Below are 27,644 nucleotides of genomic sequence, written 5' to 3'. Positions count from 1 at the left end.
TGGGTATAACTTTAATCATGTTTTTCTTGAATCTTCTGACATTTTCTTGTAAATTATATTCAATTTGTAGTGTAATTAGCAACTAATGTCTAGTGTAATTTGGCCTTTGAAGATCACAATAATGTGCCTGAAAATAGCCGAGAAGCCATCTCCAGGCATCTAAAGTCCTTCAGCTTCCCTAAGGCAGGCCCTGGACACCTGGCCGCATTGTTCCGGGCCTTTGGCCCGTCATTTGGACAGGCTGAAATTTGGAAGGACAGACAACATTTCAGACTTGTCTGTCCTGTGACAGTCTGCTTAAAATTCCTTATTCCCACACTGTCGTAATGTCACACTGATCTCACCACATTTTAATCAAACATAACTCCATTAGACAAGTGATTATCTAATTTAGTGTTATAAATGAGACATTTCTGCACCTCATGCCAAACATACATTTGGCAACTTGGCATTGTTGATAACAGTTGAAATAATCATAACTGCATGATTAGGTAACAAGGAAATGAGCGAGCACAGGGAAAACATTTACTTAATTATTTAGTTTATTACGGGCTCATTATTTTATGTAAACGGTTGTATATTTAATTAAAAACTATGCTCGGGATAAAAAACGTTATTGTCCAAAAATGTAAAATAATTTCAATTATTAATTACCACCTTATATATGTAATGCTTAATGATGATTAACAAACACCTTATATTTCATTGTTTTTTTTGGTAAAAAAAAACCTACTAGTGCACAAATGCCTTTAGCATCTACTAATGCTTATATCGAGGACGTGCATTGCAAAGATGCTCAGCAAAGTTGCTCTGAAGACTCCTTCTTAAGAGCGAGTTCAGGAAAACCACATAGAGAGACAACATTCATCGCTTAAGAGCATCTTTAAACTCGCTCTTTAGCCCTAAAGTGCAACGTTATCAGGAAACCTACCCCAGGTTTACAAAGTGCAATAAAAAAAAAAAGTGTCTGTCTTTATCCATTACCCAGTATCTCTGCTGCCTCTAGGTGACGCTCTGGGCACATGCAGGCAGTGAAGGCAAACACAGCAGGAGATGTGAGAACCACAGAGAGGCCATGAGGCTTCAAGTATCGCCCACATGCAAAAACATTTGGGGAAAAAAGGAAGCATTGCACACATAGAGTCACTAACAACTTTTAACACAAGTATGTCAACGCCAGACATAAATGATTTAAGAGTCACAGTATGTTAAATGATTTCAACTTTTACTCAAGTGAAGGATACTTATAATTCTGGAGACCATTATGTTATCAGTTTGAGTGTTGCTTATTGTTTATGACTATGCTCACCACTAATGGATGGTCCACTCTGTATCCTTTAGCTTTATGGGTTTTGATGTTCCCAGAGATAGGATATGACATTCCATGACTGAAATAAATGAACAGAGGATGTGATAAAGCATTGTGATTTCCTTTTTTTTTTTACTGTTGTATTGGCCAATATTTCGAATTAAAGGAAAGTTTTGAAGACTGGTACAATTTATTTTTAGCGTTTATGTTGAAAAAAAGGATTAAATTTATAACTAAATTATATATGCAAATGAAAAGATTTACCATAAATGAACTCCTGCATTACCAAAGCCAATTCCAGCAAACACACTTGCCAGGTGCATGCTAGAGCGTGCCTCTACATCATCTGGATTACGCACCGCTCTGACACACACACATAAAGTATGATAGTTACATTCATACATTTTATTTACCTGAAAAAGACAGCTCAGATAATTGTGCATAATGTTGGCCAGATTAAGTGGTAATCCAAAAATGTATTGCTATTTTTGCCAAATCTTCTTCTTGCATTATGTTACACTACAACACCATAAAATCCAGAAACAGAGTGAAAACAGAAGTTAGCATTCTGTTTAAAAAATAAATAGAAATGATGAGGCAAGCCTTGTTTTTCCATACCATTAATGTGTGTCTGGGGAAATAAAACCAGAAACCTATGACTGTTGACTGACCATAAATGGTTGTGGACACTCTTTACAGAGGACAGAGTACCATTAACTACCACAGGTTAAAGAGGTATAGCGTAACAGTGCTGGGCAGTGTCTTAAAAACAAGTCCAATTCATGAAAGGGGAAAAAGTCATTAGTTATTTTAAGAGAAGAAAAGCCAGTACTTTATTCATTGCACAAATTAATAATAGCACTTACACCACATTCCAGTTGAATTCCTGACTGATTGGTCAGAAAGTGTTGATTAATTTCCAAATGCATAATAAATCCCAGATTTATATTAACACTTGTTCTAATAATGATGATATGTCTATAGTAATCACTTAAATAGAATCTTCTGGTGGACAATCTACATAAATGGATTTTAAGTGTTTAGTTGTTGATGTGGTGAAGTTTTCTGTGAGGAATAGTTATTTAGCACCTTTGGAAGGAGCATCCATATCAGCACTTTGTAACAGCTGTAATGCTGGTCCTTTAAATTTTATGACGCAGGAAAGTGTTCAGGAAACATCAGCTGCCAGAAACTTGGAACAAACTTACCCTCAAATAATTGTCATTGTTGGATGCGATTCATCTGCATAATGCCCTTGCTAATGCACTTTGTCTTCTGCAATCCTCTGGAAATTGTCAATGCCAAAAGAAAGCACTGTCCAGGCTACACTATGCCTCTTTGTGTGTGTGTGTGTGTGTGTGTGTGTGTGTGTGTGTGTGTGTGTGTGTGCGCGCGCAGTTTAAGTAAATGTCAGTCAGTCAGGCAGAAAGATAGATCCAAACTAGACTTTCTTATTTAGGACTATAACACTCTTGAACTTAGATGTACCGTTTTAAGTACTTGGCTACAATACAGAGGGCATGTCTTGCCCAGACGTCGCTGATTGGGTTGCTGCCCTGATAAGCAGGACGGGTGACTGGGTTGGTGGGACACGGACTCCTCATGTTATATGGCAAAGCAGTGTAGGATTCCAATGCATGGCTATTGGAGGTGACAGGCAGCGAGGGAGAGAGAGAGAGAGAGAGAGAGAGAGAGAGAGAGAGACTAGGTGAGCAAGGGCTGACATGAGAAAAGATGTAAAGAATTCCAGAACCTTGGTAATGACACACAGATGCACACAGTGTGCACTGAGCCTTACCAGAGTACGTCAAAGCCACTGTTGGCAGTCACTCTGGCTGGCATGTGCAGTGTGTGTAGTGGATCCACCACTGCCAAAGTAGGCCTCAATGATCGACTTGCTATCCCTGTAAACAGACAGCATGAAAGAAAGTTAAATTCTACTAAAATAGTGGCAAATGTAAACTGTTAAATCTTTCCTAGTTTAAGTGAAATGAAAAATAAAACCACAAGTGCTTGCAAGTGTTAAAATGAAGCTTAAACTGAAAATAAAATTTACTTTAAGTAATTCACTCACACCTGTTTTGGCCTTCAGGTCTTCAAAATCAAATATTGCTACACCTGTGGTCTCACTCCCTGTACCTGCTGTAGTGGGAACTGATAAAACACACACACACTAAACATTATAACATAGAAAAGGCTTATAGCTCTTTTTAAATGATTCTACATTGTCTGAAACAGTTTTCAGTTTTATATATATATTTATGAGTGATTCCACGCTTATGGGTACTGAAATGGGGACATTAACTTATTTTTAAAAATTCACCTAAAACCATTTCTTTTTTTACCATCAGGTCACAAAACATGTAATCTTTAATGAATGATATGTTAAAAGATAACTTTAATTTTCTAAGATGTAATAAAAACATATGCCAAAGTCAGAACGTAACAGAAGTGTTGTGGACATATATATTCTCAATTTTAACAATGTAGAATTACTTTTTGAAACATAGGAAGGTGATGTTTTAGCAAATATAATTAATAAACATGTGTAGTAGAATAAACATACACATTATTTCAATAAGATTAACATGGTATATAGCTAGATTGTAATTAATTTGTAACAGACGCGAGATGGACAATTGTAACAGAAGTAATGTAACAGACATCATTTTGGAACTCATAGGCTTGACTTTGGCATATAAATGTTTTTATTACATCTCAGAAAATTAAAGTTATCTTTTAACATATCATTCATTAAAGATTACATGTTTTGTGACCTGATGGTAAAAAAAGAAATGGTTTTAGGTGAATAAGTTAATGTCCCCATTTCAGTACCCATAAGCGTGGAATCACTCATATATATATATATATATATATATATATATATATATATATATATATATACACACACACACACACACACACACACACAACTCCAATTCCAAAAAAGTTGGGACAAAGTACGAATTGTAAATAAAAATGGAATGTAATAATTGACAAATCTCATAAACTGATATTGTATTCACAATAGAACATAGACAACATATCAAATGTGAAAAGTGAGACATTTTGAAATTTCATGCGAAATATTGGCTCATGGGCGGCACGGTGTTGTAGTGGTTAGCGCTGTCGCCTCACAGCAAGAAGGTCCTGGGTTCGAGCCCCGGGGCCGGCGAGGGCCTTTCTGTGTGGAGTTTGCATGTTCTCCCCGCGTCCGCGTGGGTTTCCTCCGGGTGCTCCGGTTTCCCCCACAGTCCAAAGACATGCAGGTTAGGTTAACTGGTGACTCTAAATTGACCGTAGGTGTGAATGTGAGTGTGAATGGTTGTCTGTGTCTATGTGTCAGCCCTGTGATGACCTGGCGACTTGTCCAGGGTGTACCCCGCCTTTCGCCCGTAGTCAGCTGGGATAGGCTCCAGCTTGCCTGCGACCCTGTAGAAGGATAAAGCGGCTAGAGGTAATGAGATGAGATATTGGCTCATTTGAAATTTCATGACAGCAACACATCTCAAAAAAGTTGGGACAGGGGCAATAAGAGCCTGGAAAAGTTAAAGGTAGAAAAAAGGAACAGCTGGAGGACCAAATCACAACTCATTAGGTCAATTGGCAATAGGTCATTAACATAACTGGGTATTAAAAGAGCATCTTGGAGTGGCAGCAGCTCTCAGAAGTAAAGATGGGAAGAAAATCACCAATCCCCCTAATTCTGCGCCGACAAATAGTGGAGCAATATCAGAAAGGAGTTCGACAGTGTAAAATTGCAAAGAGTTTGAACATCTCATCATCTACAGTGCATAATATCATCAAAAGATTCAGAGAATCTGGAAGAATCTCTGTGCGTAAGGGTCAAGGCCGGAAAACCATACTGAGTGCCCGTGATCTTCGGGCCCTTAGACGGCACTGCATCACATACAGGCATGCTTCTGTATTGGAAATCACAAAATGGGCTCAGGAATATTTCCAGAGAACATTATCTGTGAACACAATTCACCGTGCCATCCGCCGTTGCCAGCTAAAACTCTATTGTTCAAAGAAGAAGCCGTATCTAAACATGATCCAGAAGCGCAGACGTCTTCCCTGGGCCAAGGCTCATTTAAAATGGACTGTGGCAAAGTGGAAAACTGTTCTGTGGTCAGACGAATCAAAATTTGAAGTTCTTGATGGAAATCAGGGACGCCGTGTCATTTGGACTAAAGAGGAGAAGGAAGACCCAAGTTGTTATCAGCGCTCAGTTCAGAAGCCTGCATCTCTGATGGTATAGGGTTGCATTAGTGCATGTGGCATGGGCAGCTTATACATCTGGAAAGGCACCATCAATGCTGAAAGGTATATCCAGGTTCTAGAGCAACATATGCTCCCATCCAGATGACGTCTCTTTCAGGGAAGACCTTGCATTTTCCAACCTGACAATGCCAAACCACATACTGCATCAATTACAGCATCATGGCTGCGTAGAAGAAGGGTCCGGGTACTGAACTGGCCAGCCTGCCGTCCAGATTTTTCACCCATAGAAAACATTTGGCGGGTCATAAAACGGAAGATACAACAAAAAAGACCGAAGACAGTTGAGCAACTAGAATCCTACATAAGACAAGAATGGGTTAACATTCCTATCCCTAAACTTGAGCAACTTGTCTCCTCAGTCCACAGACGTTTACAGACTGTTGTAAAGAGAAAAGGGGATGTCTCACAGTGGTAACTTTTTTGAGATGTGTTGTTGTCATGAAATTTAAAATCACCTAATTTTTCTCTTTAAATGATACATTTTCTCAGTTTAAACATTTGATATGTCATCTATATTCTATTCTGAATAAAATATAGAATTTTGAAACTTCCACATCATTGCATTCCGTTTTTATTTACAATTTGTACTTTGTCCCAACTTTTTTGGAATCGGGGTTTTATATATATATATATATATATATATATATATATATATATATATATATATACACACACACACGTATATATGTATACATGTGTGTGTGTATGTATGTATATTATATATATCATCATGCTCTGGAGCTGTTTTGCTGCCAGTGGAACTAGTTCATTGCACAAATGAATGGAATAATGAAGGAGGACTACCTCAGAATTCTTCAGCATAAACCATCAGAAACCTGAACACAACCTGGGAGCTACTACAGGACAATGAACCCAAACATGCATCAGAGCTGATTGTGGAGGAAAAAGCAGGCTAAAGCAGGCGGCACGGTGGTGTAGTGGTTAGCGCTGTTGCCTCACAGCAAGAAGGTCCGGGTTCGAGCCCAGTGGCCAACGAGGGCCTTTCTGTGCGGAGTTTGCATGTTCTCCCCAAGTCTGCGTGGGTTTCCTCCGGGTGCTCCGGTTTCCCCCACAGTCCAAAGACATGCAGGTTAGGTTAACTGGTGACTCTAAATTGACCGTAGGTGTGAGTGTGAATGGTTGTCTGTGTCTATGTGTCAGCCCTGTGATGACCTGGCGACTTGTCCAGGGTGTACCCGTAGTCAGCTGGGATAGGCTCCAGCTTGCCTGCGACCCTGTAGAACAGGATAAAGTGGCTAGAGATAATGAGATGACTCTTGCAAAGAGACATTTTACCCAAATATTAGGTGTGCTGTATGTATATTTTTGATCATATATGTATAATTTTGACCCTGTGCTGATTTCAGAAAACCCAAAGAAAATTAAAACTTGTGCACCAAATTCTAGTCAGTTTTTTTTAAAAATATGTATGCTGTACATTCTGCCACAGAAAAAGAACAGTTCAAAGAAATTACTGAAAGCCCAAATACTGCCATGACATTCATATCCAAGATGACATTCATGTCACTGTATGTAAACTTCTGACCACAATTCACTCAATCTCTCTCTCACACATACATATATATATACACACACACACACACACACACATACATATATATATATATATATATATATATATATATATATATATATATAAACACTCATATTTTCTAAAACTCTCACCACTATGTCCTGACAGTAGTACATGAAACAATCTGTGAAAAAAATGAAGCTCTTCTCTCGCCATCTCATGATCCTAATGCCATGTGCAAGAATCCACCAAGCCTAAATCAAAACAACCATTCAGAACCAGGAGGAGTGTGTGATGGAATGTCAATTAAAAAAAAAAAAGGACGCATGCTCTGGGCAGCCCCCCTCCCTCGGCACATGCTTTCACTCATGAACACCTGAAAGGATTCAAAACTGATGCCATGTTGGCTACATTTCTGACAATTACACACGCAGTTGTTGACTGTGTTATGGCTGGCTGCTTTATGTCCCAGGGTCCCCTCATGTCTGTGAGGGGACCCTGGCTCTTCCTTTTAGTTCTGCTGTCATAGTTAATCTTGCCAGAGTTCCTGCTTGGACTCAGTGCAAAGTGTCTACTTTTCTTAATCATTAGTTAACATTGGAGGGAGTTTTTCCTTGCCACCATCGCCACAGGCTTGCTCATTGGGGATAGATTAGGGACAAAATTCTCATGTTTTAAGTCGTTCAAACTCTGTAAAGCTGCTTTGCGACAATGTTTATTGTTAAAAGCGCTATACAAATAAACTTGATTTGATTTGATTTGAACATTGGGCATACCCAACAACCTGTGTTTTCTCTCTTCCCTTTGTCTGTCCCTCTCTGTTGAATTATATGTCGATCCTGAGACACCAGTGGTGCTGACCTGTTCTGCTCCTCAGACTCACCCGATCCATCCTGATGCCCTATGTTTGGCTGGAGTCTCATCATATCGCTCCTGTGGAGGATGGCCCCATATGGATAGTCAAAAGTCACACTTTGAAGATAGCTCTGGACACTTACAGTCATGCATCTATGGCTGAGGACTACAGCTGACTTGCTAAGGCGACTCATTTTAGATTTTTCAGATCACAGATCCGCTGATGGCAGTTAAATACTACCGCTAGAAAACTTAAAAGTCTGTGCGTATTTTTATTTTAACCGCTGAAATGTACAAAAAGAAATGTAAAAAAAAATAGTCACATATTTTTCTTGTAACAGCACTGTATCCCTTGTACTAGGTCATATTTCTTTAAGTAAAAAGTATTAGAATCGCAAATACAAACGACAAAGTGTGTTGTATATATCCACTTCAGCCGAGTCCGAAAACGAAACTATTTACGACATTGAGTATTCACTTGAATGTTTTTATGGTATTTACGACCGCTTTACGACAGTGTCAACCTCGTGCTGACCATGGCTGACACTGACAGCATGGATTCCGAGCTATCGCCTCAACTGTACATAAGCATAAAGTGTGGTAAAGAAAAGTATTTTCACTGTCTCACTAACCAAAACGTGGGCGATTTCGTCTCTCAAGCGTTGAAAGTCTCATCTCATTATCTCTAGCCGCTTTATCCTTCTACAGGGTCGCAGGCAAGCTGGAGCCTATCCCAGCTGACTACGGGCGAAAGGCGGGGTACACCCTGGACAAGTCGCCAGGTCATCACAGGGCTGACACATAGACACAGACAACCATTCACACTCACATTCACACCTACGGTCAATTTAGAGTCACCAGTTAACCTAACCTGCATGTCTTTGGACTGTGGGGGAAACCGGAGCACCCGGAGGAAACCCACGCGGACACGGGGAGAACATGCAAACTCCACACAGAAAGGCCCTCGCCGGCCCCGGGGCTCGAACCCAGGACCTTCTTGCTGTGAGGCGACAGCGCTAACCACTACACCACCGTGCCGCCCAGCGTTGAAAGTAAACAATGAAAAGATCAAAATGATCTTTGGTTCTCAGAAAGAAGGTGGTGATGTAACGAGCGCGATGCCGAATATGCCTGCCATAACGTTAGTTAGCGATTTTGGCTGCAAGTATCTGACTGTGGAATTAGAAGAGGATGGTGCCGCAGAGAGTCCTATCGAATCAAGTAGCACGAACGTATCAGCCGCTCATGTGCTCATGAGACCTCAACGGTCATATGACCACATATCTTCAGAGAAGTAAGTACTGGAATGCTAGTCCGTGTTATAAACTTATACACAAGAACACACACTCTATACAGTATATATAAGTGTATGTAAAGTGTGTCTCTTGAATTTAAATTATTTTATCATCTTAATCCGACATTGGAATTTTGCCATGCAAAAAAAAAAAAAATTGGACAAGGACACTTTTATTTTTATTTTGACCGACATCATCAAAAATATGTTGAAAAAATCCGTGAACCTAAAGATAAAAAATGGGTGGCCTAACTTTAGGACTGCAGTTGTCATGAACAGACTTCATGTTAAAACTATAATGATTTTCCTGGTTACACAGTTGCACTTTGTGACTATATAGTACACTGTCATAGAAGCAAATTATTTATGACCATGTTATTTGTTAATCACCCAAATGGGGATTGTTAGGTTTATATAAGTATTATTCTTGACCAAGAAGGCAGTAATTTATTTGTGACAAAATTATATTCTTAGTTGAAATGACCTTATGTCTCGGCTGGACATTGTTTGGGAACATTTTGTTTATTTTGATATGAAATGTGTATTGTTGATCAGAGATGTGTTTAGATGGCGACAGGGTCTGCGATGATATCACACACACACACAATGGCCTTTGATATCACACACAACCACAGCTGCACAAAGAGTTAAGACTTTATATTTTTAAGATCCTTTATTATTTTGGACTATTGCATATACTATGGCAGTGATTTAGATTTAATTGTTAGATCTAAGATGCATTCAATGATTTAAGTTAGTTTTATAGTTTTAAGTTAGTTTTATAATTACAGAATATAATTTAGGATTGTTAAAGACATATTCTTTTTTGTTATTTTGCTTATGATTGTCTTACTCCATATTGATGAAATCAAGATGTAATTTGCTGACTTGGCACAAGACACATTCATGTGTTAAGAATTTATAATCTTTTCATCTTTTAGCTTTTAGATCCTTTAAACTATTTCTGTTTAACTTGGCATTAATTTCTGATGCATTTGACCTTCGTAGACTAGACATATTCTTATTTTTTGTTTACTTTCTTATAACATCTCTTTGTTGAAAAATTCCATCACTACCTTAAGTACATATTGCCCTATGTTGTATCTGACCTGAAGGGGTGTGCGTAAGCAATGACCTTTAAAATCTGTTTGTACCTTGCTATCATGTCATATCATCAGAAATATGTCATTATGTTATGATTTACACACATACATCGGAACATTCCATCAGAACAGTGATGTAATTAAAATGTGACCTGCTCACACACACACACACACACACATAGACACAGATATCAAAATGATGTCACTCACACACCCCCATAGACACACACATACACACATTCATGCACACATACACATAGATATCAAACAGTGATGTCATTTACACACATAACACTCGTATATAATAACCCTCTGTATTCTTGTCCAATTGGGGGAACTTGCGAATAAAGATGTGAACTACATTGGGGTTCCTGTCTTTCTTTGTGACTAACCCCCCCAGAGCTCTGGGTGGTATGAGGGCGGGGGTCCCGAGAAGTAAGTTGACCGTTTCCGACTGGGTGAACCCCAACAGGGATGGATTCCCTTTTGAGTCTGGTCCTTCTCAAGGTTTCTTCCTCATTGGGGATAAATTAGGGATAAAATTAGCTCATGTTTAAAGTCTTGAATTTTCTATAAAGCTGCTTTGAGACAATGTCTATTGCTAAAAGCACTATACAAATAAACTTGACCATTGTGTGTGATGTAATTCCTGTTTTCAAGTTTTTTGCTGCAAGTTTTTTTTTCTGCAAGTGTTGGCATTAATCACCAATCTTTTTATCTTTTCTACAAATAATTTTCCATTACCTTTTTCATTTTTGATTGCACTTCCACTTTTCTGCATTTAAATTTTTTTCAGAGAACACCAGAAACTGGAAGTTTTATCCTTCTTGTGCAAAGACTGCAATCAGAGGCCATCTACACTGGATCTGCATTAATATCAACAGATCTTCAATTAAGGTACATAAATCCATTCATCATGGCACACATTCAGCTTCTTCAGTGTACTGAGTGCAGGATGTTTCGTCAGCTTTCCTCTGTCATTAGTGATAGCTTTATTGATAAGTGCAGATTAGTTAGCTCTCTGGTGGAGAGGATTGCAGCATTAGACGTGTGCATCCAGACTCTAGAGAGGGTTAGTGAGAATGAGAGCAGTGTAGTTTCTGTCGGGGAAAGTCTGGATGCCCTAGGTGGAGTTAGCAATCCCCCAACTCTGGCGTTAGAGCCCTCACAGTGGTGGGCGGCATGGTGGTGTAGTGGTTAGCACTGTCACCTCACAGCAAGAAGGTTCTGGGTTCAAACCCAGTGGCCTTTCTGTGTGGAGTTTGCATGTTCTCCCCATGTCGTGGCTTTCCTCCGGGTGCTCCAGTTTCCCCCACAGTTCAAAGACATGCAGGTTAGGTTAACATGGGGCAGCCATGGCCTGAGGTTGGGCTGAAGTACCCTTGAGCAAGGTCACCTAACCCACAACTGCTCCCCGAGCGCTGTAACATAACTGCCCACAGCTCTAGGTATGTGTGCGCGCGCTCATTGCTCACTTGTGTGTGTTCACTGCTTCAGATGGGTTAAATGCAGAGGTTAAACTTTACTGTGTGCTTAAGTCTGTGCTTGAGTGTATGTGTGACAAATAAAGGCTTTTTGGCTTCACAGCGGGGTGAACGGGTGATGACTCGGCGGCATAATCGTAGACTCAAAGCTACCACTAAGGCTTGCCCACGGGAGCACCACTCCTCTCCACTTTGCGTGTCGAATAGGTTCGCTCTCCTCAGTGAAGCACCCACTGAGAAACCTGAAAGAGCTCTGGTTATAGAAGACTATCATATGGCATATGAAATTAGCTAGGCTTTTACGGGCAGCAGCAGCTTTAGTCAGGTGTATACTGGGAGCCAGGGTGCCAGACATAGCAGGTAATCTTAGGGTCATTGGCAAGCACAGGTTCTCAAATGTAGTTATCTACATAGGAGCTAATGATATATGGGCAATTCCATGTAAATGTCAACCTCACCATGCAAAAATAAAGCAGCATGTAATGCATCAAAACCACTCCCAGAGATATCACCTAGGCCTGTATTTTACAGATGTGAATAAGTTGAACCAATTTGTAACCAACCTAATATGTCACTGTCAGTCTTTCTTTCTTATAATGTAAAACCCAAGCTAAAATCAACTTTGATCATGCACAATTCTGTATTATTGCCACAAGCCACAGAAATGTATGCTAAAATCCACAAAACAGCAAAACAATAGCCATCCTAAATATTATTTAAGAACTTTGATAGTTTTAGCTGATATTTAGAGAGTTTTTCAAAGGGTTATGGTGGTTAAATTGCTGATTTTCTAAACATATGCCATGTCTATTTCAGACGCGTCACATCCATAACGGAATTTCGTCGCATCCATAACGCTGACTTTTCCTTCCAAAACTCTGCATGAAATACAAAATACTTTAAACAAAGATTTTTTAATATTCACCTTGGACCCCTCTATCAAATGGATATCTCCATTTCGACATTAGGTTTACAATTTCACAGAGTTTGATAAAAATGTACAGTCACCCAAGAAAAGTGATACTTTTTCTGTCACATCCATAACGCATCTTTTATTGGCATTTTCTGGCATGCCCTAGATGTACTTATGGGAATTGTTCTTGTTCTATCACTTCTCCAGTATGGTACAGCCTTAAAATATGCAACACCTGTTTAAATACTGGGAGACGATAAAACATGCACTGGGTCATTTGTTGCCATTTTGAGTTCAAGTGTCACGTCCATAACGCTGGAATTGCTCATATGCCTTTGTCAGTCTGAAATTCCTAAGAGTAACTTTGTAGAGGTGTTTAAATTATCAAAGGTGATGTCCAATGCTGTAGCATGCTCTGGCTCCATCCCAATGTGGCGTGGTGATGTAGCTTACAGCAGGTTATGTTCGCTGAACTGCGGGTTGTCCAGGTGGTGCTCTGAAAACAATGTGGGTCTTATAGATAATTGGAGTAATTTTGAGAGCACTGTTGGCCCATTAGAATAGGACAGTATCCATCCCACTCAGGAAGGTGCTGCTTTCATTTCTTGCAGCATAGTCTCAGAACAGGTCGAGTTAACTTATGACAATCCCGAGCCAAGGCCAGGGAGCAGACAAACAGGCTAAACCAAGTGTCTGCTATATGCACAGAATAGTCACTCAGGTTCCATTATATTGAGACGGTGTCTGTTCCCTGAGCAATACAAAAAAAAAAAGTAGAAATACTCCAAGAGTTTGTTCTAGTAATCTGTAGGTACAACAGCCTGTCTCTCTTTAAAAAAAACTACAGATCCCACCAACCAACTTCCGCGTTGACCTACGTCACGCCTGGGCGGGATCACCTATGTCACTTCCTCCATAAGTGACTCAACCACAGTCCGTCTAAGAACTACAACTCCCATCACCAGCTTCCGCATTGACCTACATCACGCCTGGGCGGGATCACCTATGTCACATCCTCTTTGAAGCCATAAGTAACTGAACAGCACTTCCTTCTTTCTCTTTTGGCACCTCGTGAGTTCATCACATGGACACAAAGAGATTTGCTCCGCCAAGCAAACCAGATAAAGACGTCTTTTCTTCCTTCTTGCAAGAATCAGAGTTTTGCACTTTTCTTTTACTTACCTTTGGCCACGGTAGAGTCCAGAATCGCACGATTTTTAACTCAATTGAGTTACAACCGGTTTTCATTTATTCATTATAAGTACGTACGAACTGCAGCCCAAGCAGTTAATTAATGTTAGAAGCGACCGGCTCCTTCTAATAAAGCGCTGTGCACATTATTTTGATCAGAGATTTTCTTCCCATGAACTACAAAGCATCGGATCAAGAATTCTCTGCCTGCTACAGAAGTCTTCACGACTGTAAGGTTGCTGAGACAGAGACCAAAATGCAGATCAGTTTGGCAGGTTTATTCTTTAAACACAGTCACCAAGGTCAGGGTAGGTGAAAAGATTATGTTTTAATGCAGTCCTCAGTATGCCCAAAAACAAAAAGGCACAGAAGATCACTGGGCTTCATGTTCAAAGTAACTCAGTCAGTTCACAAAAATCCAATAAAAAATCCAGCAAAGCACAGAGGTTAGGAGTAGTACTTTAAGATTCAAAAAGTCATTGAGGCAGTCCACAAAAATCCCTAAGAACATAAACTCAAAGGTCCCAAGCAGGATTCCAGATTCCACTGGTTACTCACGGACAAACAGGGTAATCTTCACAGGCAAAAACAGGTTGACAAACATCAGAGTCAAGGTCAGGCGATCAGAGACAGAGCAGAGAAATGACAGAGCTTAAGTAGCAGTCCAGCACACAGAATTGAACAGGAAACAGCTGACCTTGATTACAATGGTGATTGAGTCAGGTGACAAAGGTGAGGCACGAGGGGGGCGTGGCAGGAGACCAAAACAAAGGGCACATGGGACATCAAAACAAACACATTGTCAACACACCTGCAGTACTACAACTGTCCAGTGGGTGGCCAGAGTTCAAGACATTCAGACTCTAACAGTACCCCCCCAACGGACGCCTCCCGGTGTCCCCTGGGCAGACACGGGATGCTGACGGCGAAAGTCCCTGATAAGTGTGGGGTCCAATATGTGCCAGGACGGGACCCAGCACCTCTCCTCAGGGCCATAGCCCTCCCAATCAACGAGATACTGGAGCCCACGGCCCCGGCGCCGAACATCCACCAGCCGTCGGACAGTGTATGCCTCAGAGCCATCGATGAGGCGAGGGGGCGGGGGGGGGGCTTGGAGGCAGGATGCATGGGACTGTACAGAAAGGGCTTGACCCTAGAGACATTGAATGTGGGGTGGATACGGCGCGGGGGTAAGGGGAGCTTGAGCCGGACAGCTGTGGGGCTGATGACTTTGGCAATGGGGCTGGGCCGATAAAACATGCTGTGAGCTTGCAAGACTCCGTCTTCAGGGGCAGGTCTTGTGTGGAAAGCCATACGCGTTGTCCCTGGCAATATCGGGGGGCCCGGGACCGACGCTTGTCGGCCTGGACCTTCATCCTGGCAGCAGAGCGAAGCAGGGTGGAGCAGGTGCGCCTCCACGTTCGGTGGCACCGGCGGATGAAGGCTTCCACTGATGGAACCCCGACCTCCTTCTCCTGTTCCGGGAACAGTGGCAGCTGGTACCCCAAGGAGCACTCGAAGGGAGATCGACCCATGGCAGAGGAGATGTGTGAATTGATTGCATACTCTGCCCATGGAAGCTGCTGGCTCCAGGAGGATGGGTTCTGGGACGCCATACAGCGTAGCACAGTCTCCAGCAACTGGTTTGCCCTCTCGGTCTGGCCATTGCTCTGCGGGTGAAAACCAGAAGATAAACACACAGAGGCACCAAGCAATTTACAGAAAGCCTTCCAGAATGCAGAAGTAAATTGGGGGCCCCTGTCTGATACCACTTCTACAGGCAACCCATGTATGCGGAATACGTGTTGGATCATCAGGTTAGCAGTGTCTTTGGCAGATGGAAGACCAGGCAGGGGAATGAAATGAACAGACTTTGAGAAATGATCCACAACAGTAAGAATGGTAGTGTTACCGTCAGATGGGGGCAGACCAGTCACGAAATCTAGGGAGATGTGGGACCATGGTCTTTGGGGCACGGACAGGGGTTGCAGCAGGCCAGCAGGGGGTTAAGTGGATGTCTTGTTTTGGGCACAGACCTGGCAGGACCGGACAAAGTTGGTAATGTCCTCCTTCATGGACGGCCACCAAAATCTCCTCCTGATGAACGCTTGGGTTGGTCGGGGTCCAGGATGGCAGGACAACTTGGTGGAGTGACCCCACTGCAGCACCTGTGAGCGAACAGAGTTAGGAACATACAGATGGTTAGTGGGACATTGACTGGGGCCTGCTTCATCCGCTTGAGCAGCCTTCACAGAGGATTCCACATCAAACAGAGCTGCCCCCAAAAAGCAGTGGGAAGGGAGGATGGTGTTAGAGTCTGGATTTGTCTTGGACATGGGAAACTGTCAGGACAGAGCATCAGGCTTAACATTTTTATGACCAGGGCGGTAGGACAGGGTGAAGTTAAACCTGGAGAAGAATAGGGACCAGCGTGCTTGTCGGGGGTTGAGTCTCTTGGCTGAACTGATGTATTGCAGGTTCTTATGGTCAGTCCCAACCAAAAATGGCAGCGGGGCACCCTCCAACCAGTGCCGCCACTCCTCCAGGGCTAACTTCACTGCAAGCAGCTCCCTGTTCCCCACATCATAGTTCTGTTCTATTGGTGAAAGACAGTGAGAGAAGAAGGCACATGGGTGTATGCAATTATCCTTAGCAGAACGTTGGGAGAGCACAGCGCCAACACCCACCTCAGAAGCGTCTACCTCCACAATGAACTGCCGGTTGGGGTTGGGTTGGATCAGGATCGGAGCAGAGGTGAATCGCCGCTTCAGGTCTTGAAAGGCCTCCTCTGCAGCTGTGTTCCAAACAAACTTGACTGCTGAAGAGGTCAGGGCGGTGAGGGGGTCGGCTACAGTGCCGAAATTACAGATAAAGCGCCGGTAAAAGTTGGCAAAGCCAAGGAAGCTCTGCAGGTCCCATTGACTAGCAGGTGTGGGCCATTCCAACACTGCCTTGACCTTACGTTGGTCCATTTGGATGCCCCCCGGGGTGATCACATACCCGAGGAAAGCGACCGTCTCCTGGTGGAACTCGCATTTCTCCGCCTTTACAAACAGCTGGTTCTCCAGAAGACGCTTCAGGACCTTACGGACATGGACAACATGCTCAGTGAGTGACTTGGAAAAATCAAGATGTCATCTAAAAACACAAAGACAAATTGATTGAGCATGTCCCTCAAGACGGCGGCACGGTGGTGTAGTGGTTAGCGCTGTCGCCTCACAGCAAGAAGGTCCGGGTTCGAGCCCCGTGGCTGGCAAGGGACTTTCTGTGTGGAGTTTGCATGTTCTCCCCGTGTCCACGTGGGTTTCCTCCGGGTGCTCCGGTTTCCCCCACAGTCCAAAGACATGCAGGTTAGGTTAACTGGTGACTCTAAATTGACCGTAGGTGTGAATGTGAGTGTGAATGGTTGTCTGTGTCTATGTGTCAGCCCTGTGATGACCTGGCGACTTGTCCAGGGTGTACCGCGCCTTTTGCCCGTAGTCAGCTGGGATAGGCTCCAGCTTGCCTGCGACCCTGTAGAACAGGATAAAGTGGCTACAGATAATGAGATGAGATGAGATGTCCCTCAGGACGTCATTGACTAAGGCCTGAAAAACTGCAGGGGCATTGGTAAGGCCAAATGGCATGACCAAGTACTCATAATGGCCTGAGGTGGTGTTAAAGGCCGTCTTCCATTCATCCCCCTCGTGGATACGGACCAGGTGGTAGGCATTCCTTAAGTCCAGTTTGGTGAATACCCTGGCTTCTTGGAGGAGTTCAAATGCTGAGGACATGAGAGGGAGAGGGTAACGGTTTTTAATAGTGATATCATTTAAACCACGGTAATCAATGCAGGGGCGTAACAAACTGTCCTTTTTTCCAACAAAGAAAAAACCAGCTCCTGCAGGAGATGAGGAAGGGTGGATGATGCCTGCAGCGAGGGACTCTTGAATGTACTTGTTCATAGCTTCAGTCTCAGGTCGTGACAGGGAGTACAAATGACCTCTAGGGGGAGTTGTGCTGGGAAAGAGGTTGATAGCACAATCATAGGGGCTGTGAGGGGGTAAAGAAGAGGCTTTGGACTTACTGAATACAGGCTTGAGGTCCATATAGTCCGGAGGAACGCCTGACAGATCTGGAAACTCCTGGTTGACATTGGAGACAGGTTTCGACACGGTCTGGGCCTGAAGGAGGCAGTTTGAGTGGCAAAATGGGCTCCAACCCATAATACACCTCCCTACCCAGTCAATATGTGGGTTGTGCTTAATAAGCCAAGGGTAGCCAAGAACTACTGGAGCATGAGGGGCATTAATGACAAGAAAGCGTAACTGTTCATGATGGTTGCCAGAGAGGGTGAGACTCACCGGAGCAGTGGTGTAAGTGACGTTGGCCAATTTCATTCCAGTCAATGCGTTGGCCACCAGGGGTTTCTCCAGGCTCTCGGTAGGCAGACTCCACCGACTCACCAGGCTGGCGTTGATGAAGTTCTCCTCGGCACCAGAGTCGACAAGAACTCCCACCTCCAGTTGTTGATCTCCCCACCAGAGGACAGCTGAGAGAAGAGTGCGCTGAGCAGAGGAGGGGTGTATGGGGGTCACGCTCACCAGTACCCCCCTCACAGGTGAGCGTTGGCCTTTTGCTGGACAGGAAGCAACGAAGTGACCTGGTTGGCCACACTACAGGCAGGAGCGTGCATTGATTCTTCTTTGCCTTTCCTCTTGGGTCAGGCGGGTGCGGTCCACTTGCATGGGCTCTGGTACCGATGTGGTGGTGGGAGGAGAAGGAGGGGGCATGACTGGGCTGACAAGAGGCCTTCCTGCTGGGGACCCAAAGGTCCTGGCCCGGTGGCGTTGCTGTAGTCTGGTGTCAATGCGGATTGCAAGGTTCACGAGGTCCTCACAGGAGCCGGGCAGATCGTGAGAAGCCAACTCATCCTTGATCTCTTCCGACAGGCCATTAAGGAAGGTGTCATAGAGAGCCTCAGTGCCCCATCCTGTTGTGGTTGCGAGAGTTTGAAAGTCAATGGCAAAGTCTGACACCGACCTACGACCCTGGCGCATATGGAGTAGCTCACGGGCAGCCTCATGCCCTTGCTTGGATCGATCAAAGATTCTCTTCATCTCAGTCGAAAACTCCTGGAAATTCCCACAGATTGCTGACTGAGCATCCCACACTGCAGTTCCCCACTCTCTGGCACGCCCCGACAGCTGGGTAATCACATAGGCAACCTTTGCTCGATCGGTGGGGAAGGTACCTGGTTGCAGCTCAAAGATGAGGGTACACTGAGACAGGAAAGAGCGGCAGGTACCGGGTTCGCCAGCGTACTTCTCCAGTGGGGGCAGTCGTGGCTCGCGGGCCGGTTGTGCGGTTGAGGCAGACTGGACAGGCTCTGCAGGCTGGGCAGGGTCTGCGGACTGTGCAGATGCAGAAGCAGACTGGGGGAGTTGGAGTGGCTGGATCTGGGCTGTCAGGTCTCTGATGCTGGCAGCTACTGCCTCCAGTTGGACTTGTTGGCGACCCAGAAGCACTCCATGCTTGTTAGGGTTTTTTCACCTCTGGCCCTCACCATCTCGAGATCAGTCCCCTCGTGTCACCCAGACGTCTGGGGGTGAGTCGCAGAAAAAAGAAAGGAACCCCACAATCCTTAGTTTGCAATCTTTATTCGCAAGTCCCCCCTGAGATGAGAGTATACAGGGGTTTTATACGTGTGTATGTGAGTGAAACCTTGGATCAATCATGACAATTTTAAACAAAGACTATGTTTAGTCTAACAAAGAAGTGTCTTCTCCACTGGACGAAGGTCAGGTTACACAGGAATAGTTTAAAATCACTGTTATAGTATATGTAATAGTCTAAAATAATAAAGGATCTTAAAAAGCTCTAAAATATTAAAATCATAAAGTCTTAACACCTTGTGCAGCAATAAGGCTAATATAAATCTATAAAACTATAAAACTACATGAATCACTTAATGCAGCTTTAAATCTAACATTAAATCTAACATTCAATCATTTCAATTTCAAATTCAACACTGAAGAGACTGGTTAAATCTAACAATCCTAAATCACGTGTAGCTATAAAACTAACTTAAATCATGGCTTTAAATCTAACTTTTAATCCCAAATACACGTTGGATATGCAGCTGTGGGTGTGTGTGGGTCGTAGGATGTCAGACTATGGTGTGATGGTATGATGACGTAGGTCAGTAAACCTTGCACTGAGCAAAACACATCTTAATTCCATCAATATGTATGTGTGTGAGTGAAAATATATCCTGTATACATTTCATATTAGCAGATGTTCTAACAGATATCAACATTTACGCACAACCTTAGGTCAGAGATAGAATGTTCCAAAAGATATCAGTATTATGTCTCGAGCAATGTGTCTAGCTTAGACAGAAGGTCACACAGTAACTTGGTCAAGTTACACAGAATTCAATGCCTTCTAGCTGAAATAGTAAAATAGAGCAGAACAGAACAATATTAAAAATAAATCCTTACAATTTTGTCACAAAATAAATTACTGCCTTCTTGGTCAAGAATAAATACTTACAATTATTTATTCTTACAAAGGAATAAAACCTTACAATGCTGTTTGAGACAAACCCTCAGGTGCTCTGGATCTGCTGGGTCCATCCTGCTCTGATCGCACTGTAAGGTTGCTGAGACAGAGACCAAAATGCAGATCAGTTTGGCAGGTTTATTCTTTAAACACAGTCACCAAGGTCAGGGCAGGTGAAAAGATTATGTTTCAATGCAGTCCTCAATATGCCCAAAAACAAAAAGGCACAGAAGATCACTGGGCCTCATGTTCAAAGTAACTCAGTCAGTTCACAAAAATCCAACAAAAAATCCAGCAAAGCACAGAGGTTAGGAGTAGTACTTTAAGATTCAAAAAGTCATTGAGGCAGTCCACAAAAATCCCTAAGAACATAAACTCAAAGGTCCCAAGCAGGAGTCCAGATTCCACTGGTTACTCACGGACAAACAGGGTAATCTTCACAGGCAAAAACAGGTTGACAAACATCAGAGTCAAGGTCAGGCGATCAGAAACAGAGCAGAGAAATGACAGAGCTTAAGTAGCAGTCCAGCACACAGAATTGAACAGGAAACAGCTGACCCTGATTACAATGGTGATTGAGTCAGGTGACAAAGGTGAGGCACGAGGGGGTGTGGCAGGAGACCAAAACAAAGGGCACATGGGACATCAAAACAAACACATTGTCAACACACCCGCAGTACTACAACTGTCCAGTGGGTGGCCAGAGTTCAAGACATTCAGACTCTAACAACGAGCTCCTGTAAAATTCAGCATCTTCGTACCTTCTCTGTATTCCTACACAGAGGCAAGGTACTGGAGCAGATTTGGCATTTTGGGCAAAAAGACTAGTCTTAGGAATTAGTTTATTTATGTAGTGTGAATTTAAACTCAGGAACTGTTTAAGTGTGCACACTGATTTTGTGTTTCTATCATTGTTCTATTTTTGATCTCTCAATTGTTTAATAGATAGGTTTTGCATGCCCCCTTTTCCTTTCTAACACTTTAATTTCATTATTTACACATATTTTGACCTCATCAAGATTTCAGTGAATTTGGTAATGTTATAAAGCTAGTGGGTTAGCTGCTACGGCTAATTCTTCTGTCTCATTAGCATCCAGGGCTAATTGTATTGTCTCCAGGGACTATAAGGCTTTACCACGTGGTCTCACACACACACACACACACACACACACACACACACACAAAGCATACCTCAGTTAGCATCCCACGCTAGCCTATTGGTTAGGCCATAGGCCTCACACCACACCTTAGCTAGCAAACCGAAGCTAACTCTTTTGTTCTATAAAGAAACACGTGGTGACCCTTCCCCCCTCTGTTCTTTATCATGAGGTCCTTTGTCTCAACTTTAGATAATATTTCCAAGCCCTGATTCAATTCAACCTTTATAGCGCATCCCCCCGTGCCCACATTCAAATCCACATATGTGACCGCTCACCGAATCCAGGGACACATGTCGGCTGAAACGAATCCGAGATAATCGCAAAAGAAGCATTTTTTTTTTAAATTTGTGATTTTTGTTTTTTTCCATCATGTGCAAGTTGAGATCTTGAAGAATGCAATCATTATTTCAGATAATAGATTGTTTTGTTGGAAAAGCATATATTTTTTGTTGCAAATTGTCTCGTTTTTGTCAGGACTGTAGCCTGCTGGGGGGTGTGGGTAAATTACCATATGGGCCATTCACATGAAGATTTAAGTCATTTTTTTTTTTTTTTCCGCGAATCAGCTGTATGATGCGGGCTGAGCGCATGGCTACTTAACCTGCATACAGGCATGTGATTTCACTATGGAATGAGTTACTAAACAGAGCGCAGAGGAGCAAACACCGCGAAGCAAACAGACACACGGTATTTACATCGGAGATCACCATTTCTAGCAAAAAAAAAAACGCAACCTCGTTTTCCAGATTGAATGGAATACTTGAATGATCGGATGATACACGGACCGTTCTAGGATTATATTCCATCGGAGGCATTGGTGTGTGCAAGGCGCCGTTTCTCTTTCTGATGGGGTAAGTTTATTAATCTAAGGCTGTGTGGTTATTTTTGCATGTAAAGGAGAGTGTTGTGGTTTGGTTAAGCCTAGGTCACAACCGGACGTACAATTTTTTGGCCGTGTGATTTTTGGCGTTTCCCAAATCGCTGCGGGTTTTTTTTGTTCACGGAGAAAGACGCGCGTTGGCCGTAAGTTTGTCTTGCAACCTGAAAAAAAACGTAAGCGCCCGTGGAGTTTGTTTGACATGACAAAGAACCTCTGCGGCTGGTCTGCGGCTCGAAAATCAGCACATCACACGCGCGCGCTCGTGCTTTTCACACGCGCGCTCTCCATGTGTTTCTTGCGTTTTTTGCATGTAGACCAGCTGTAGGAGCGCGTACTGTACGGCCGGTTGTGACCGAGGCTTTACATGAAACTAGTGTTGTGTTAGTTGTGTCATCATCGTGCTATCTTTCTTTCTTACGGTGTGAGTAATTTTTCAACCACAAAACGTTAAAGTATACTTTAGGACTTATTTTTGTACTTCATAATTGTGTTGGGCATACTTTGCATGGAAGGAAAATTGACGTGGTGATCTTTGTTTACATGAAAGTAGTATCGTGCTAGCTCGTAGGGGGTAGGGCTTTCATTAATGTCATGCAAATGAGCACCATTATGTGCCCGCCCTACACCCAGAGTAGCTGAGATGGAAAACTTTGAGGGCGATTTTCTCCCTTTTCTGTTTTAAGAAGTATACACTTTCAAAAGGCCACACATTCTTCAAATATTGTCAGATCTCCACATGGAAGGCATCATTGGAAAGCTTAGAAACTGTACTTTCTGAATCTGTCAATAACTCAAAATGCCCCCGGGCAGACATGTGTCCCTGGATTCTGTGATCTGCCACATATATCACGGATGACCATTTGAATGTATTTCAATTGCTAATATTTAATTTTTTATCTCACACACACACACACACACACACACACACACACACACACACACACACTCCTATGGACACACACATCTCACTGTTTGCTGCTGACTATTTGAAGATTTCAACTGACATTATTCATTTTTATCTTTGTTATAATAAATTCAATTATTATTGAAACTGTGTTTATTTGTTGTGCCTAATATACTTGAAGTACCCAATCTCAAAAGAATTCCGAGGTGCATATGAGTTATGTAATACGGTAAGTGATCATAATAATTTGGAATATACCATAATTTAGCTGTTTGGTAATTTATTATTAAGCACCAAAATTAATGGTATTAATTAATGAGACTGATTCAATGAGACTGATTTAATGATTTAATGAGACTGATTTAATGAGATTGGGCGGCACGGTGGTGTAGTGGTTAGCGCTGTCGCCTCACAGCAAGAAGGTCCTGGGTTCGAGCCCCTGGGCCGGCGAGGGCCTTTCTGTGTGGAGTTTGCATGTTCTCCCCGTGTCCGCGTGGGTTTCCTCCGGGTACTCCGGTTTCCCCCACAGTCCAAAGACATGCAGATTAGGTTAACTGGTGACTCTAAATTGACCGTAGGTGTGAATGTGAGTGTGAATGGTTGTCTGTGTCTATGTGTCAGCCCTGTGATGACCTGGCGACTTGTCCAGGGTGTACCCCGCCTTTCGCCCGTAGTCAGCTGGGATAGGCTCCAGCTTGCCTGCAACCCTGTAGAAGGATAAAGCGGCTAGAGATAATGAGATGAGATGAGATGAGATTTAATGAGATTAATTAATGAGACTGATTTAATGAGATTGATCACTTAATTACCAATTGCACCTACAATTAAATTGGTGCCCCGTGTGAGGAGATTGGTGTTGACTTCTTGAATATTGTTGCAACAACAGATAAACTATCAGTTTGATTCAGCAGTTGCCAAGGTATATCCCCAGGTGTCTTAGACGGTTAACAGTAGCATGATAACCATATCACAAATACTAATAACCTATTCATAACTTAGGATAAGAGATAGCATTGTCAAACAAAACAAACCTTATCAACTGATTAATTAATTACATAGTTAATATTAATTAATAAAAATTAATTAATAAATTAACTCATTGATTAATTAATTATCCAATATCCAACCTAAGCAAAATGGCATCCCCTCGTGTCTCAGAAACTGAAGACAATGCTCAAGACGTGTCTCTCTCTGACGTCATCGCAGGCCTCATTCACTGCCCTGCCTCCGAAAAAGCAAACATTAGGTGCATGAGCCAGGGTGAATGCCAGATTAACATAGATAGCTCCATAAAACATATGAGAGATCCAAAGAGAACAACTATCAGTGTCCAAGAGGCACTAGGTAAGCAATTCCTGTTGCACTTCCAGGATACTGATCAAGAGATCAGACGCCTCCGAGGAGAGGTTAAAAGGCTGACCACCAGCAACGCCACGCTGGCAACCGATGTCAATGATTTACATAGGGAGCGTGAGCTCTTGAAAAACTCCATTGATGATTGCGCCAAAAGGCTAGAAAAAGCTGCCAAGAGGGCTGCCAAGGAGCAGACCCCCCAAGAAGGGCGCGAGGGGCGTGAAAGACCCCCAACAATGCGCCGAAGCTCAGAGCAGGAAGCGGCGTCTGAACCAGACACTGTGGATTACCTGGTCAAGAACCAGACATCCCACCAAATTCCAGCAACTCGCTACTCGACTCCGTCATTTAGCCAAGGTGGAGCAATCCTGCGCTCATCCGGAGCCCAGGCCCGTAGCACACCCAGGTCAGTGTGCTACAGTTTCCCTGATCCATCCTCGGATGAATCAGACCATGCATCTCGTTCTAAACGGGAGCGATACCAGAGTAGTTCAGATAGTGAGTACTCAGGAGAGCGAAGGAGGCCGCACGAGGACGTGCAACAAGCCCTCTGCATACGGCAAATTGACCTACTTGCCCAAGATGTCGAGCGATTCGATCCCGACAATAAAAGAACTAATGTAAATGATTATTTACGAGAAATTGACCGATGCCTGATGGACCAACCGAAAGCCACAACGCGAGAAAAACTTAAACTGATCTGGAAGACCTCCAGTAGCAGTGTTCGTGCCTTTTTAGAGACTCTACCCCCAAACATTCGCAATAGTTATTCGAAACTTCGCAATTACATGAGGGAAGAATATGCGCCATACACGGATGAAACCTCCGCGACATTGTGTGCTATACAAATCAAACAAAAACGGTCTGAGGTGCCTCGTGAATATTATAGACGGCTATGTACTGCCTATTTCCAGCGTAGTAGCGCACCAGGCTTGGAAGAAGATAGAGGCTTCAAATCCCTCTTCTTACATAACCTCCACCTAAGCGTGCGGACTCAAGTCGCACTGACATGTCGACAGGGTTTCTACTCGATGAGGGAAATTAGGCAACTAGCCCAAATGACCTGGGAGACCATCGTCAAAACCGCAAACGGAAATGATGATGAACCCAGAGTCCTTAGTCTCCAGGGTGAGGACAAGCCCCCGCTAACTTTAGAAGGAGGTGAAGCTCCAAAAGGGGGACCCACCTGGAGAAATTACGGTCCAAACCGCCCCTTGCCGAGCCATCACCAGGGTGAGTGGGAGAATCGGCAAGGTAAGGCCAGGAGAGACCGATGGCAAGGCCACAGTGACCATGGCAACCGCTCATCAGATGAGAATGGTCATAAGGAACAAAACGGTTGGCAGCAAAACCATCCCCGCTCTGGCCGGAAATGGCAGGAGCGCTCTGACCGTAGCTCTCCACGTAGGGGTAGAGGTGACCGAGACAGTGACTCAGACCAACCTGGTGAGTTCCGCTCAGAGCTGGACTCTGTGAAAGCCCAGTTGGCTGAGATTAAAGAACTGCTACAGGAAAGGTCAGACTAGAGCCCTACACTCCCGCGGGAGTCCCGCAGGACCCGCGGGACCCGACCAAAGCAGTGCGGTGCGGGACAAATTTTGAAAGCTCATTGCGGGCGCGGGCAGAAGGGGGAGTGCACAATGCGGGCGCGGGAGGGAGAGGTGATAAGCTGCAGTCCTGCTAACTAAAAACGTGTTTAAAATTAAATGTATAAATTATTAATTTATGCCTATCATATATAATTTGTGCTGGATATTTTATTTGGCATTAATAAAAACATTTTAAGATGCCTAAATTTGCGGATGTGGTCTAATCTCGCGTACGTTTCTGATTCCTTTCCGCTCTTCCGTGTTTGAGATCTCTGATCATGGCAGAAGAGCAGAGCTCCTCTAGTGAAGCTCACAGTGCTTCAGAAGTAAGTGCTGCTTTAAAAAGGGGTACATTTACCATTAAAAAGTCAAGAGTATTAGTCCTAAGTATTAAAAAGTATTAAAGAGTATTAAAAAAAAGTATTAAAAAGTATTAACTAGTATTAAAAAGGACTGTGTATCGCACAGATTGTTCAATTTAAAGCTAGAAATAGACAGTGTATAATCTGAGGAGCTGGTTGTGGTTGCGCAGCACTTCATAAGAGAGGAGAATGAAATCGCGGTTGGAATCATAACGCCACAGACTCGGAAGTGGGAGTGCGAGTGCACAAAGCGAGAGCTGTCAATCAAAGTGAGAGCTGTCAATCATGAGCGCATGCAGCGCTCAACTTGGAATGTGTCAGCAGAATGTCAGAGTCTAAACAATAAACTTACAATAAATGAAGGATCGGTCAGTGGAGAGCTCAGCTAAGCTCAGCATGTTTAATTCCCCAAGCCAATGACAAGAACTTTCGTGAGAAATAACGCGAACGTCTGCATCATGCAGGATTTGCGGGCGGGAGCGGGACAAAATATGGCAGGCGGGAGCGGGACTGAAAATCATAATTCTTTGCGGGAGTGGGACTGCACAATGCAGGAGCGGGACTGAAAATTCTGTCCCGCGCAGACCTCTAGGTCAGACCCCTCAACAGATAAGATAAAAGAGCCCCAGAAAAATGACAAAAGCTACCCGCTGGCATGACTAGGCCAGGAACCGCGAGTAGATCTCGTGAAAGGGGGAGGAAATCCCTGTGAAACAGCAGGCGATGGTCAGGATGTAGGGCCCCCCCTGGTGGTGAAGGCAAACACACAAAATGCACCTCTCATGTGCGCTAAACTCTTCGCCACCATCTCTCAGACACTGCTCTCACAAGGTGACCCAATCCCAACCAAGCCCTGCGACATAAACTTAGTCAGCTTTGCCCAAAC

The 27,644-nt window shown here is 43.4% G+C and overlaps 1 protein-coding gene across 2 annotated transcripts in view; it reads right to left on the bottom strand.

The window, feature by feature from the left end:
* The window catches only part of adhfe1 (alcohol dehydrogenase iron containing 1), a 203,121-nt gene that overhangs the window by 11,392 nt on the left and 164,085 nt on the right, over positions 1–27,644 (bottom strand). For both annotated transcript variants that reach the window (XM_060905933.1, XM_060905934.1), the window contains 6 exons: positions 3,386–3,463; positions 3,108–3,213; positions 2,798–2,950; positions 1,574–1,672; positions 1,310–1,388; positions 985–1,081 (listed from right to left, as the gene is read on the bottom strand). In XM_060905933.1, the coding sequence (XP_060761916.1) occupies positions 985–1,081; positions 1,310–1,388; positions 1,574–1,672; positions 2,798–2,950; positions 3,108–3,213; positions 3,386–3,463 (612 nt within the window). The remainder of the gene's footprint in view (positions 1–984; positions 1,082–1,309; positions 1,389–1,573; positions 1,673–2,797; positions 2,951–3,107; positions 3,214–3,385; positions 3,464–27,644) is intronic.

The sequence above is a fragment of the Neoarius graeffei genome, chromosome 23, assembly GCF_027579695.1.
Source record: "Neoarius graeffei isolate fNeoGra1 chromosome 23, fNeoGra1.pri, whole genome shotgun sequence".
Taxonomy (NCBI): Eukaryota; Metazoa; Chordata; class Actinopteri; order Siluriformes; family Ariidae; genus Neoarius; species Neoarius graeffei.
Note: the sequence above shows the minus strand (reverse complement) of the source record. Positions and strands in the feature narration are given on the sequence as shown.